General features: G+C 39.4%; 1 protein-coding gene across 1 annotated transcript in view; it reads right to left on the bottom strand.

Moving 5' to 3' along the window:
- Window positions 1-13838, bottom strand: part of TTC39C (tetratricopeptide repeat domain 39C) — a 37181-nt gene extending 23343 nt beyond the window's left edge. Inside the window, exons 1-4 of the mRNA XM_030971357.1 lie at window positions 13506-13838; window positions 2708-2756; window positions 1083-1211; window positions 19-133 (exon numbers count right to left, since the gene is read on the bottom strand). Of these exons, the coding sequence (XP_030827217.1) occupies window positions 19-133; window positions 1083-1211; window positions 2708-2756; window positions 13506-13639 (427 nt within the window). The 5' untranslated portion in view covers window positions 13640-13838. The remainder of the gene's footprint in view (window positions 1-18; window positions 134-1082; window positions 1212-2707; window positions 2757-13505) is intronic.

The raw sequence follows: 13838 nt of genomic DNA, 5'->3' as shown, positions 1-13838 counted from the left end.
ATGAAAGCCACAGCACACCTGATAACTCTTGTTTTACAAACGAGAGCACAGCCAAGTAGACTTGACAGTCTGCTACAATTATTTGTCTCTGTAGACGATCTATCATGGATAGAGTAGATTTTCGTCCATCAACCTGTTTGGAATATACAAACACAAAGCACAGTAAAATATTAATGAAGATAATACACAAGATTTGTTTAAATCTGAGAAATTAAAAAATCCAAAATTAACTGCAAGTGGTAGTATTGGTATAAAATAACTCAGCATTTTGAAGTTCAAAACTACACTAAAATTTCTCAGACAGATTATCAAGCAAAATCCTACTTAATAGAGAAGTGTTACACATACACTACCAGCTATTTTCCCCAAGGTTCTACAAATTGTCAGAACAGATTTAAATTTTATTTACTTATTACTAAAATGCATAAGACATGCAATTAAGAGATATTAGACAGGAAGAGCACACAAGTGGCAGGGTAAATACAGTGCCTCTTATGAGCAGAGAGTAAAGTATGACAGGTTCAACATTTTTCACCTAGCAAACTAAACACTGAAGAGAAATGGCTTTCTGATGTGTCACACTTGGCAGGCTGCTCACTGGATGCTTCTATACAACTACTTTAACTTGTTCTGAATCTCCATGCTTTATTCTTCCTTTATTATTTAGAATGATAAATCTAAAAAGGGAAGGAAAATTCCCTAGGAATATGCCTCGCTCACAGCAATCTGCAGCCTCAACATCACAACTTTTGAACATTACTAGAGCATGGATGAATTAAAGTTAGCCTGAATTAGACAGGCTACCAGCTTCCTGAAATAATTTTAGTAGGTCATAAATTTGCATGTTCAGGAAGCAATTACTAACATCAACAAAACCTGACACTATAGAAGACACTTCACTCACCTGAGACTAAGTATTTTAGAACAATTAGAAAATACAAGTAAAATATTTGACTGAATTTCCAAATTTATTATTAATCTCAATGGCTCTTCACATACCAAAAATCACCTTTTCAAGATACAAAGAGGACAGAAAGGAAGTTTCCAAAAAAATTTACTCAATACATAAATTATGTTCTTACATTCTTTTTAATTTTATTCTTGATTGTTTCTATAACTCCAGCTTCTTCGCTTTCACAAAGTTTCTCTGTAGCCTTTAAGTCATCACATGCCAGTTGCATTTTCTCTTCTTCAAATGTCATCATGGCATTCTATTAAAAACCAAGCACATTTGAATGAGAAAAACCACAAATATTTTTATTTCAACAAAAGCTGTAGGATAGAAAAAATTTTCATAAAAACCAGACAATAAAACTTTTTAACCTGAAGTAGTAATATGCATACACCAGTGCAAATACTTCTAACACAGAAACACCAAACTAGAAGATTGAGATCTTTACCAAGATTTCAAGACAATCAACTCAGAACACACTAAGGGCAAACCTCCATCTTAGATCTTAATATACAGTTGAACTGAATGGACCATCAGGTTACTTTAAGCCGAAGAAAAATTCCTATACATTCATTTTAAATTTTTGTTATGTAAGGCATGATTTGCATCTGTGCAGGTATCCATTTTTATTCATTTATATAAATAACAGGCCTTCAAAGTCAGTAACAACAAGCAGCTATTAAATTCTTCAAAATAATAGCCACAGTCCCTCCACAGGCAAGAAGAAAAAGAAACCACATCTGACTCCGACTACTGCTGAACCAACTGAAAAAAAATTCAGGACAAGTAACTTCTTTTCTTGGAGCTTATTAAACAAAAACTCTGAATGACACAGGCACACCAAGTGCTGCTGCTATATTTAGAACAGCAGCTAAGCAAGATACTTTCAAGATCCTCTGATGCTGCACTGGTTCAGCACATCAATTCAGATAAGCAAGCCTGAGAGATTCTCTCTTTCCTTTCTCTTCTACACAGACTTAAAAGGAAGCATATGCCCCAGGAGGTTTGCTAACCAGTGTATTTTTCCATATTGCATACTAGAGAGAATTCATATTTATTTCATTCACACATCATGTATTTCTGGCATATTATAGTAAATTCTGTCTTTCACAAGAATATTACCATAGGTAATTTCTCATGAGATCTAAGATGAAGCAGCAAAGTCAGAATAAAGACAGTCTAAAAAACAAGATCCAAACACTTTCTAATACACCTGCTCAGTTTTTATACATGGCATTATAATTCCTAATATGTTATATAAAAAAAAGCATTTAACAAACCTAATTTGTTCACTATGACTTTTTAGTAAATCCATCTTCTCAGTTCTCATCTATCCAAAATGGACGCAATGTGAATGGACTGAATTAACAACTTTCACCCAGAAGTATGGATAGAGAAATCTTCAATAGCAAAAATTACCAGAAAAACAGGCATTCATGAGTTCTATTTTAATCAAATAAATAAATAACTCCACTGTTCACTTAAGAGAACTTTTTATTATGGCTCTGTTAATGGAACACATAAATATTTAATACATTTAAGCTGAATAGCAGAACCTTTACTTTCTATTTAAACCATATGGGTAAACAAGCTTTACATAGCATAATGCCTCATTCTCCAGCTATGTTTAATCTATAAACTTTGAAAAAAATAGTCACAGAAAAAGGGAAAAAAATTAAGAGTATTATGAACACATATATGCCCATACAGCCATGAACCCCAAGAGATGTATACTCTCTGCTCTTATCTACTCACCAAAAAACTGACAAAACTGGCTCCAAAACTCATTAATGGGCTATGGTTTCTGTAAAGAAAACAAAAAATAGTTACTATATTTGTACCTATTTCCTGTAAGAAGGATCCATATTGAATTCCTTGAGTTTAGCTTGTATGTTTGCAAATAAGTCTTGGTGGGTGTTTTGTATCAAGTTACAAAGATATCTGTAAAACATAATGGAAACAGAAAACCAAAAGCTCCATATATTTTACTATACTGAATATATCTTACAAAAGTAACTTTTCGGTATTACAATGCAGCATATTTTAATTACATATTTTAAGAGAAGCCACTGCCATCAAAATACATTCAGTTCAGGTCAAAAGAAAAAGCTACAAAACATTAAAAATCTGCCAATCCTACTCTCCTCTTGTAATTCACCACTACGATTTTGTCCTACAAGACAAATGTTAACTGGTTCTATCAAGAGAGTCCCATTTCCAACTGTTTCTATGAATTTAAGTTAACCTACCCATTAAAAAATTGCATCTACTACATAATGAAGTTGTTGTAATACAAGGTTCTTAAAAGGCTTATAGTTTTGCAGCTGTTTTGTTTCAAGCTCAGAATCCTTATCTTTCTACCCTGCGTGGATCAGCTTTAAGATGCTTCAATCTATTCTGTTCACAGGCCTATTTCCAAGGGTGAAATCACAGCTAGATCAAAAAATTCAGGCAACCAAAACCCTGGTGATATATCAGACAGGTTTCATGAGGCTACAGTAATGCTACACAGAAGGCACTTTAAAAAAAAAACACAAAAAAACATCAGGACCTCAGTGGTACCAGTGATTCACATTGTTCAGTGGTGGGCTGCCATGCCAGGTTATATAAAAACACAGACTTCCAGGATTTAAGAAGCGTAATTTGGGCTACAGAAACATATATTGCTACAGTAAAGCACCCAATTTGTTTTCAACTTTATTTTACAAGCATTATATTAAAGCAGAGTTTTAAAATAGCAGAGGTACTTGAAAAACACAAAGAAGTATATTGCTAAAACACAAATTTCCTGTAGTGAACCCATATTATACAATACAAGAGTAGTTTGGCTGTTTGGTGTTTTGCATTTTTTAAAGAAGCAGTCAGCAATGTTTCCCCCACACACATCTTTTCTCACTTTTGATTTAGCATAAATATCTAAAAGCAAGACCATGAACAAGAATAATGAGAAAGAAAAACAGGGAAGACAAACAAAGTATGGTGCAACAGGAAAAACCTTCCCTTTTTATACACACTGCTCAATTCTGTATATACACCTAAATGTAAGATCAATACAACTTGTCACATTTTCCCATTATTTTTTCCAAAGGAAAAATAGGTTGAGTACCTCCCCCTTTGATAGCAGGCAACAGAGAACAGCTGCCAGCAAATGTCTCTGCTTCTCAGTACCTGGACTGTGTTCTCCCAGCAGCTGTGTTCCACAGGGCAGCAGCAATCAGCCACACAAACTGCACTTGCTGCAGCTGGCACTTCCAGCATGAACCCCTGCTCCAAAGGGCACATGGAGCAATCCCTTTCTCAACTCACGAGGTATGTGGGACCACCCAGCAGCCAGTCCTACCACCATACTCCCAGCACAACCTTCACCACACATTCCAAGGTCACACCTGCATTGTCAACACCCAACTGATCTAAAACTGCAGAACAGATCAGCACAACACCACAGATCGTTTTTATGTCTGTAAGCACGAAGCTGCATTTACATCACATTTCAAAGAAGCTCAGAAATAAAGCAAATGTTTTGTTTTTGTGTTTCCTCAGACCCACTTACACAGAAGATAAACAGTTCTGGGGGGTTAAAAAACATTAATGTTAAAAACTGAGACAGTTAACTACAGTGGAGAGCCAACTGTTCTTTAAAGAGTACAAAACAGACTGAAGCAATGAAAATTTGCCCAAGTATTCCAATGTATATTTGTCTGAGTACAGTTGAGTTTTTCCCCCAAGTACATACTTAGCTTTTTCATCTGACCTTTCAAAACTGCTTCCACACTGGCACTCTTGACACTCACTGCTACTTCTGTTCCCAATTCATCCCCCATGATCAAAGATGAAACAACAAAAAAATCAAGAGTCACCTTATTATTCCATTCTGAAATTATCAGTAGCTATAATACATGAGGTAAATGCCACAGATCAGTTCTTTTTAACTTTCACTCACTCAATCTATAAAAAGCATTGCCATTACAGCACATATGGGCTGCAGCACAAAAGGACCCTGAAGCAAGGAAACACGATGCATAATATTATCCTGTGTCTGGGAGATGGTTCTGTTGAGACCATGGAGTTTGGCAATCAAAACATCAAAACTTTACTGTAGGAGTCCCCCACACAGAGTTTGTGTCATCACTAAGGAAAATAAGGAACACTTCTAGCACATTCCTACATAGTCACTGGGTAGAAACAATAATTGCAGCTTTATGGAAGATCATTTAGTGAGGTAATTTCAGTATTTAAAATACAATTTTAAACAACAACCATGTTATGTGCTCAGTCTTTGTGAGTATTATGTTGACTGATAAACTCTTCAACAGTTTAAAGTCATCTTTTCCTTGAGAGCTAGGAAAGTTTCAAATGGCACAGTACTGTCCCAGTAAAAACTGAGGTGTGACTAATGATGACAGTAGGTTTCTGGGAAAAACACAATCCCACAGAAAGCTCAAGCTCCTTGTAAGTGACCTTCAGACATGAAGTTTCATCCTATTTGACAGACAACTCTAAAGTTGTTAAGAAACAAAAAAATGAGGCAGCACTTGAGAAGATATTAACAGCAAACCAAGGGCTGCATCAATGCTGACAGGAGCTATGGAACCGCATACAAATTAACACTGGGACACTGCACTACCCAAGTTGTCCTCATGACTTTGAAAGCAAAAACCTCCATTAGGTAGAGAAAAATCTCAAGACTTATAATTAGCTCAAAGATGAAAGGGGATTAAAAGAATCAGTCTCCAGACATATTTTGTAAAACACAGTTTGCACTTCACCTGGGAAACTAGGACTCATAAGGTATTTTTTTTAATAAGAAACTATGTTATTAACACCATTACTGCAAGATACCACAGTAAAAGGTCCTACATATCAATAAAGTTGGCATCTGTAACTAAACTTAAGTCAAAAACTTAAGAGCACTGAAGTAGAACTTTCTTCCAGACATATAAACTAGCATTACACAAGACATTGCTTCTCCCAAAAAACCCTGATTGATTTGCCTCATTTCATAGCATATATTTAAGGTATTAACTCACTTTCAGAAGAAAGGTGTCCATTATGCCCCATTTTCACACATGATGATAACATTCAGGGGGTTTAAGCTTTGGTTTAATAATGCTGAGATAATACGGCCCAGTTTCACAATTAAAAAATACATCAGAACTGAAGCACATAAAAACAAACAAACAAAAAATCAATTACTTCTCAATATTTTCTTCTTTTTTTTTCTACAGCTATTTCCAAGACAGTATTTCACTTCTTCACATCAGCTTCTAAAGCTACTACATTGTAGCTCAGGTTTAAATTTAGAGTAATGTAATTAACTTGCCAACACTTCATCAGTGTTTTTCTAGTCATTGCTACTTCAACCACAGTCCATCAAGAATTCCAGCCATCATGCTGAGAGTGATGCTCAGGTTGAAACAAAACTAATTAATTCTGTCCACAAAGTGAAAGAATAAAGCAAAATGGCATAATTCATCTAAGTTCACAGATAAATATAGAAGCAGGAACTGAATATTTTAAAACAAGGCATAAAATATGTAAATAGAAAGGTAAGGAATTTACTGCAACAACATACAAATCCTTTGGTCATTATTCCATCACAGATTATTTTAAAATGTGTTCTAGAAATTGTTTGTGAGACTACAAACATGACAGAGTCATGTATGTACACCTCTCATCCAATACTGGTAAATTAAAACCCATGGTAATAAAAGTGTCATGGAAGCACTACAGCATTATGTCACATTGAGAACTGCAAATATCAGATCTAGGTTTAGTTTACATTTCATAATCAGCCCAAATTTGTTTTGTTAAATGAACCCTCAGCATACATTTATATTTTTACTAGGAACACACAACCAGAAGAGAAATTCAGGAACATAAAAATAATTCTATGGCCCTGCTCTATACTGTTTTTATCCAATATCTTTTGTCCTCCTGCAAATTAACAGGAGATTGTTTTGCTCTAACTTCAGGCTGTGAACTTTAGACACACAACATCAAAACACTGGAGATTAGGAGAAGAATTTTCAATTGTATGTTTAATTTGAAAACTAGTTACAAAGGTGAGAGACAAGCTAGTTATATCAGCAGATTTGTACTAACTCTCCACTAGCACTCTCTAAATCTGTCAGAATTGGGGACTTAAGCAAAACCTTTTTTTTCCAATCTGACCAAAATCACTTTCCACGACCAACTACAGCAGCTTAAATGACATCATGTAACTTCTTTAATACCTCAAAAATCCTGACGTAGATTAAAACACAAACGTATCTATCCTATTACAACAGCCTGAAATATTTTACTAGAAGCAGCAGATCAATGAGTGGGTGCACTAACGTGAGTAAAAGGTCTTTAAAGCATTTGCATCTTTCACAGAATTAATTAGTAAGATCTGCTTATTATCACACCTCTTCTGCCATCTCCAAACCTGACTTCTAACCTCTGAGTTATAAACCCAGATTTTAGTTTAGTTTTCTGTCATCTTCTCTTGGACTTCTAGCCATCAGCTACTGCTCCATATGACAAACAGATCTCTCAGCCTCCCACTACTCTTTCTACCACTTCCTCTGGCAACATCCCCTCTGTCTCTGTCAAGAAGACCACAAAAGTGATCATCTCTGCATACCCAGCTCCTGGAAGATTTAAACTGCAGAATGCTTAAATTATTTCTAATCTATCCAAATAGCCAGAAAACTGATGCTGGTTTGATGTGCATCGTTATTACTACTACTCTGCCTGGCACTGAGCAATGAAATCTCACCTCACTGGAGTACACATTTAGAATACTGCTACTAAAAAAATCACTTCCCTTACAAATAACTCCCTTTTCTATACATCCATCTAGCAGCTGCTCCTCTGCCCATGGCTGCAACAAACAAAAGCACACCGGGTTGCTAGCAGGGCACTCACAATTTATTCTCACGCTGCCAATCCAGATGCTATCATCCTGTGCCCAACCAACTGACATCAGCTTCCGCTCTGCTGGCCTTATCTTGATTTAGTAGATGCTGCAGCATCTACTAAATCACTTGTTTTGCTCTTAAGGTTCCTTTGCTGAGGTATATAAGCAAGAATTTCAGCAGTGGTTAGACAGCCCATACATAGGTCATAATCCACCTATTGATCAATGCTGGCTTAATGTCACCTTGCCTCAACTTGCATTTGGATCAAAAGTATTTTGGGCCACAGAGCTTTTTAAGTTGGTAATATGAGGTTCAAATGCCTATTCATAATGGACTTCTGGTCCATCACTAACTTTGTGTGACTGTTAAAACACATGATGTAGCATGTTACCTTTAAATTAATTTCAGGGTTTTTAAGCAACCATAGTAAGCTTTTTCCCATTTGCACCAGTTTCCAGTTCTCCACATTCTGCTTTACCCTGGCAGGCTGAGCATCATGTTTTTCTATGCTAGCCCCATTCTTTAAACCTTTACACATTTTGTCTTATAATCACATTTCTCTATATAATCTTCAATTTCTTCTGTGGATATGACCTTACTGTATACATTTTACTTGTCATTTTGTACCATTTATCTTTCCATTAAGATGGAAGTTGGAAATTTTTCCAGCCTTCTCAATGTTAAAATCATTCACGCAGAGTCAAATGTCTCTTGGGTAGGAGACAGAAGATTGCTGGATTTCTTGTGAGATAATAGCCCTGATCTTATGATTATGCCCTGGCAGCCAAGAGGGCCAACCATGTGTTCTGGGGTGCATCAGGCACAGAGTTGTCATCCAGTCAAAGGATGCAATTGTCTGCTCTGCACTGGGGCAGCCTCGGCTTGTGTTTTAGATGCCACAATGTAAGAAAGACACAAGGCCATCAAACAGCATCCAAAGGAGGGCCACAAAGGTGGTGGTGAAGGGCGTTGAGGGGAAGTTGTATGAAGAGCAGCTGAGGTCACTTGGCTTCTGCAGACTGGAGGAGACAGAGAGGAGTTCTCACTGCAGCCTACAACTTGAGGGGAAGAGGAGAGGCAGACACTGATCTCTTCTCACTCAAGACCAGCGACAGGATTCAAGGGAATGGCATGAAGGTGCATCAGGGGAGGTTTAGGTTAGGTATAGGAAAAGGTTTTTCACCCAGAGGGTGCTTGAGCTCTGGAACAGGCTCCTCAGGGAAGTGGTCATAGCATCAAGCCTGACAGAGCTCAAAAAGTGTTTTAGACAATGGTCACAGGCATATAGGGTAACTCTTGGAGTTGTCCTGTGCAGGGCCAGGTGTTCAATAAATTGATCATAATGAGCCCCTTCTAACTCAGGATACTCTAATTTGACAATTTACATTATCAAAATGTAAATGGTTACATTTGTTACATGTTGTTACGTTGTTGTATGTTGTGAGTCAACATTCAGTGAAAAACTCCTGGCTTTATTTAACACAGTCTTCTCTTAGCTGGAGGAAGTTTTTAAATTGCGATTTTTGAATTGCAAATGCTCTTAAGAAACGAAGAATCAGCAAAAAATAAGTTATTTTGACAGTTTCTTTCCTTCTTATATGTCTAGAAATCCACAAAGCTACAACAGGAAAAAGAATATTCCAGTTCAGCATTCCTTCTAGTGTCAGGGTGGCTCACCAAACCAGTACCATCCTGATGCTTGATGGCTCCATCTTCACTATGTCCTTGGTTAACCTCCATACCTCTTGCAGCTTCCATAGACACTCAAAAGTTTAAACTGATGAGAACTAGGACAGAGTCAGCACTGTTCAAGCTGAATACAAAGATTGATATCTGACAGTTTCAAATATGAGTTAGCACGGAAGGAACCCAGCATGGCTACAAGCACTAAGGACAGTGGTGCTGTCTAGTAAAGATCTACAAAAATACCACATCCACTGGTATGTGATTCATGATCAGAATGTCATCACCACCAGCAGGTAAAGGATCTGGACTTAGAAAAAAAAATAAACTCATGAAAAAGCATATGCATATACATGCTACATGTAGATGATTTTTCAAACCTTACTATCTTCCCTCAAGCATAGTTTAAAACAACAATACTCCCAAACAATACCTGATGAACCATTAAGTGCTTTAGTGTGATAGTCAATGAAATTCCAACTACATGTTGTATCTGGCACATAACTGAATATTCATCTTCTTCAGACCCTCTATAGATGTGTATATGAGCTGTAACCACCAGAGGACAAAACACCACTCTCCTATGTCCAATACAGAAATCATGATTCCGTGGCACATAACTTCAAAGTACCGTAACTCTTAATAGGCAAGATTGTACTGGTGTGGATATGTGTATGAAGCATAGCTGCAATTTCAAACCTGGTTTCCTCAAGGACTGCATTACGACCAGCTTTCAAATGTAATTGACTTTAGGCTCAGCAGTCAGCTTTCTTTTGACAGTTTCTTTCTTATATGCTTAGAAATCCTCAAAGCTACAAGAGGAAAAGGAACACTGTGGTTCAACATTCAATACTTTCTGGAAGATGCAAAAATGCAGAAGAGCAAAGAAAAACACATACTGCGTGTTTTAGAGACAAGGTTGCCTGTTGTCCCATAAAGACAGAAGCATTAATTTGAATTCTTCACAAGAACTTTCAGGTGGCAAATGAATTTAAAACTGAAGTAACAAAGAACAGAATCAAAACCACCAGTTTCTAAGAAATGGTCTTAGGTAGTTTAAGTGATGTGGCTACTGAAATGGAAGTTCTGCTGAGTATCTCCATTCTTCACTTCTACAATTCATTAATAACTGCTAAGCTTCTGAAACAGAGCTAAACTACCTGCATAGGCAGGAGTTTAAAATTAACACTTTCTACGAGAAAGGTCACCTGAAATACAGACAACACACACTCATGTCAAGTTAAAAAAGCTGCATGCCATCAGACATCTTTGACATCTAGTACCATTAATTACAAACACTGATACTACATTATGGAGAGCTTCTAAATGCTCCTTGTTTGGCTTATCAGCCCCATTTAGGATAAACCCATCCTACTGCATAATTTCAAGCACACACCTACAAAAACACAATCATTAAGACTGCATGCAAGCAAACATACAATAGCTGAAGTCCTTGCAAAAAGAACACATTCAAGACAAGCACAGAACCAAAAACTCTTGGGAAAAACAAGTGGCCCTCGCTGCAAATGTCTCCAGAATTCAGGTTTATAGAAGTTGAGCTTAATTTGCTGCATCCTCTCTCCAATTCAGTAGGGGTTTATTAGTTCAAAGCAAGAGGAAACCTGCTACAAATTTTGGGATGAAGGACAAGGTTTTTAAATTACTCTGAAAATCTCACGCCCAAGAGAGCAATTATCAATTTATGAATCATGAACTATTACTCTTATGAAGGGATTCCTACCTACTCCTTGCAGGGGGTTTTTAAAAGCCACAATCAGAAAGTACACTGAACTCAAGAGGCATTTCTTGATAAAATCAAACAAAGAAAAGCCTGCACCTGGCAAAAAAGATTGGCAAGTTTCTGCATTTAAGATATCTTTAGTAATAAAATATTCCAGATAACCAAGATAAATTTGCAGAAGAAATCATTATTCACCCTTTCAAGAGAGGATTAAACTGCATTTTGAGAACAGGAATCTTAACAATTTTACTCCCTAGTACTACTTTAAAATGTAAGAAGCATCACGTATTTAGAATTCCTAGACTACTTCCAGATTCACACTAGTGAGAGAAAGCAATGGCAGAGCACAAGCGAAAGTGGAGGAGAGGAAACCACACTGAGTATTCCTTAACTGGCACCTTAAAAAAATTACACAACACAAAAGCACGCAACCAAAACCAACAGGTTCCTTAGACACACAGAACAACTGAGGGCTTCAAAAGAAAGAAATAGTTAAGAAGTAACTCATAGGGTGCAACTTCACATGACGTAGACATGGCAATTACAGACAGGGTTTAGTGGTGGTCTTGGCAGTGCTGGGCTAAGAGGCGGACTTCATGCTTATGAGGAATGTAGAATTGGACCTTGCTTGTCACCTGCAATATTCCAGTTAGTTCTACACAACAGTATTTTGTGTAACATACCAGTATATACAAAATGACACATTTTGTGTATACTGGTATGAGAGACAAAAATGACACATTTAATATTAACCTGTTGCAGGTACACAAAGCGTTATTCCTTTGCTGCTCTTATTAAGCAAAATGTTCTTAATGTGTCTCAATCCCTGCACTCCACTTCCAACCATCCTTTCTGTAAACAAGATTTAAATACATAAGTACATCATCACTATGAAGTTCTATTTTAAGTCAACCAAAGTCTTTTTTAATCATACAGACAACAGCACAATAGTGCACATCAATTATTTAGAATGTATGTGCAATTACAGCAGCTCAAGCTCAAGTGGAAGACATTACTCCTAAGAAAAGAAGCAAGGACAGGTAGGGGCAACCTTTTCTTTAAGCCTGACTTACACAGCTGCACTAATGCAGCTCCTGCCAGATGCCTACTTAACGCAGAAACATAGACATGATGTATGTGGGGATTATGAATGTAATCTTACAGCCCAAAGATAATCACAGCAGCACTCACAGACCTTTTGTTGCTATCTATGTTGCACGCTGAAGACCGCGTCAGACCACACACGAGCACCAGAGCAAAAACCCCCCAGGACACATCTCCAGCCACACGATGTGTGTGTTTACACATACACGACAGCCACATGCAGACAGCGCTACCGAGGGACCCCTGCTCAGCCCTTCTCCATCCCTCCAACAAGGCGCCAGACACCCCCCACCACAGCACACCACACATCACCCCCAAGCCCTTGTGGCCAAGAATCCTGGGATGCATTAGGGAGAGCAGTGCCAGAGGTTGAGGGATGTGATCCTGCCCCTCTACTCAGCCCTGGTGAAGTCGGGGCATATCTGAAGTGCCCTGTTCTAGCTCCCTGAGTACAAAGGAGCTATGGAGCTCCTAAAGGGGGTCCAACAGAAGGCAACGAGGAAGACTGAGGACTGGAACACCTCCCTTACGAGCAAAGGCTGAGGGAGCTGCGCCTCTTCAGCCTTGAGATGACTGAGAGAGGACCTCGTCAATGTGTATAAATATCCAAAGGGAGGGTGTCAAAGAGGATGGAGCCAGGCTCTCCTCGGTGGCCCTAAGCAGTAGGACATGAGGCAATGGGCAGAAACTGATGCACAAAAAGTTCCATCATAACATGAAGAGAAGCTTCTTTACTGCGTGGGTGGGTGACCCTGCATGGGAACAGACTGCTCAGAGAGCTTGTAGAGTCTCCCTCATTGGAGATATTCAACAACGGTGTGGGGACAATCTTGTGCCATGTGCTCTAGGATAACCCTACTTGAGCTGGGTGGTTGGACCCACTGCGGCCCCTTCCAACCTGACCCACCCTGTGATTCTGTGAAACACGCGTGTCCCATCCCGAGGCAGTGACCGGCAGCACCGACCCTTCCCTCTCTGAGGGGCCGGGCAGGGCGAGGCTGCCCGCGCCCCCTGCGCGCCCCTCGGCCCCACCGCCCGCTCGCCGCCCGCCCGCGGGGGCGGAGGGGCCGCGCCGCGGCAAGGGGCCCGGGGAACGGGCGGCCGAGGGGCGGCCGGGACTGACCTGTATTTCTTGAAGAGCTGGTCGGACTCGCGGAAGCCGTTGTTCAGCAGCATGTTGATGCCGGCCAGCGCCAGCTCCGAATCCTCGATGGGCAACGGCGCTTCCCCGTCCTCCCGCTGCTCCGAGCCGGCCATGACGATGAGGAGGCAGTGGGACCAGCCGACTCTCCTCTACCTGACTACCTACGTACCTACCTACGCACCCAAGCGCCTACCCGCCCACCCGTTCCCGGGCAGCCCGGTGCCGCCTCGGCGTGCCTGCGGGACGAGCCGGGAGCGCCCGGTGCTCGCGGAGGCGCGAACTCGGCGGTGCCGCAGCCGCTCCGCACCCGCA

Source organism: Camarhynchus parvulus, chromosome 2 (genome assembly GCF_901933205.1).
Source record: "Camarhynchus parvulus chromosome 2, STF_HiC, whole genome shotgun sequence".
Lineage (NCBI taxonomy): Eukaryota > Metazoa > Chordata > Aves > Passeriformes > Thraupidae > Camarhynchus > Camarhynchus parvulus.
Note: the sequence above shows the minus strand (reverse complement) of the source record. Positions and strands in the feature narration are given on the sequence as shown.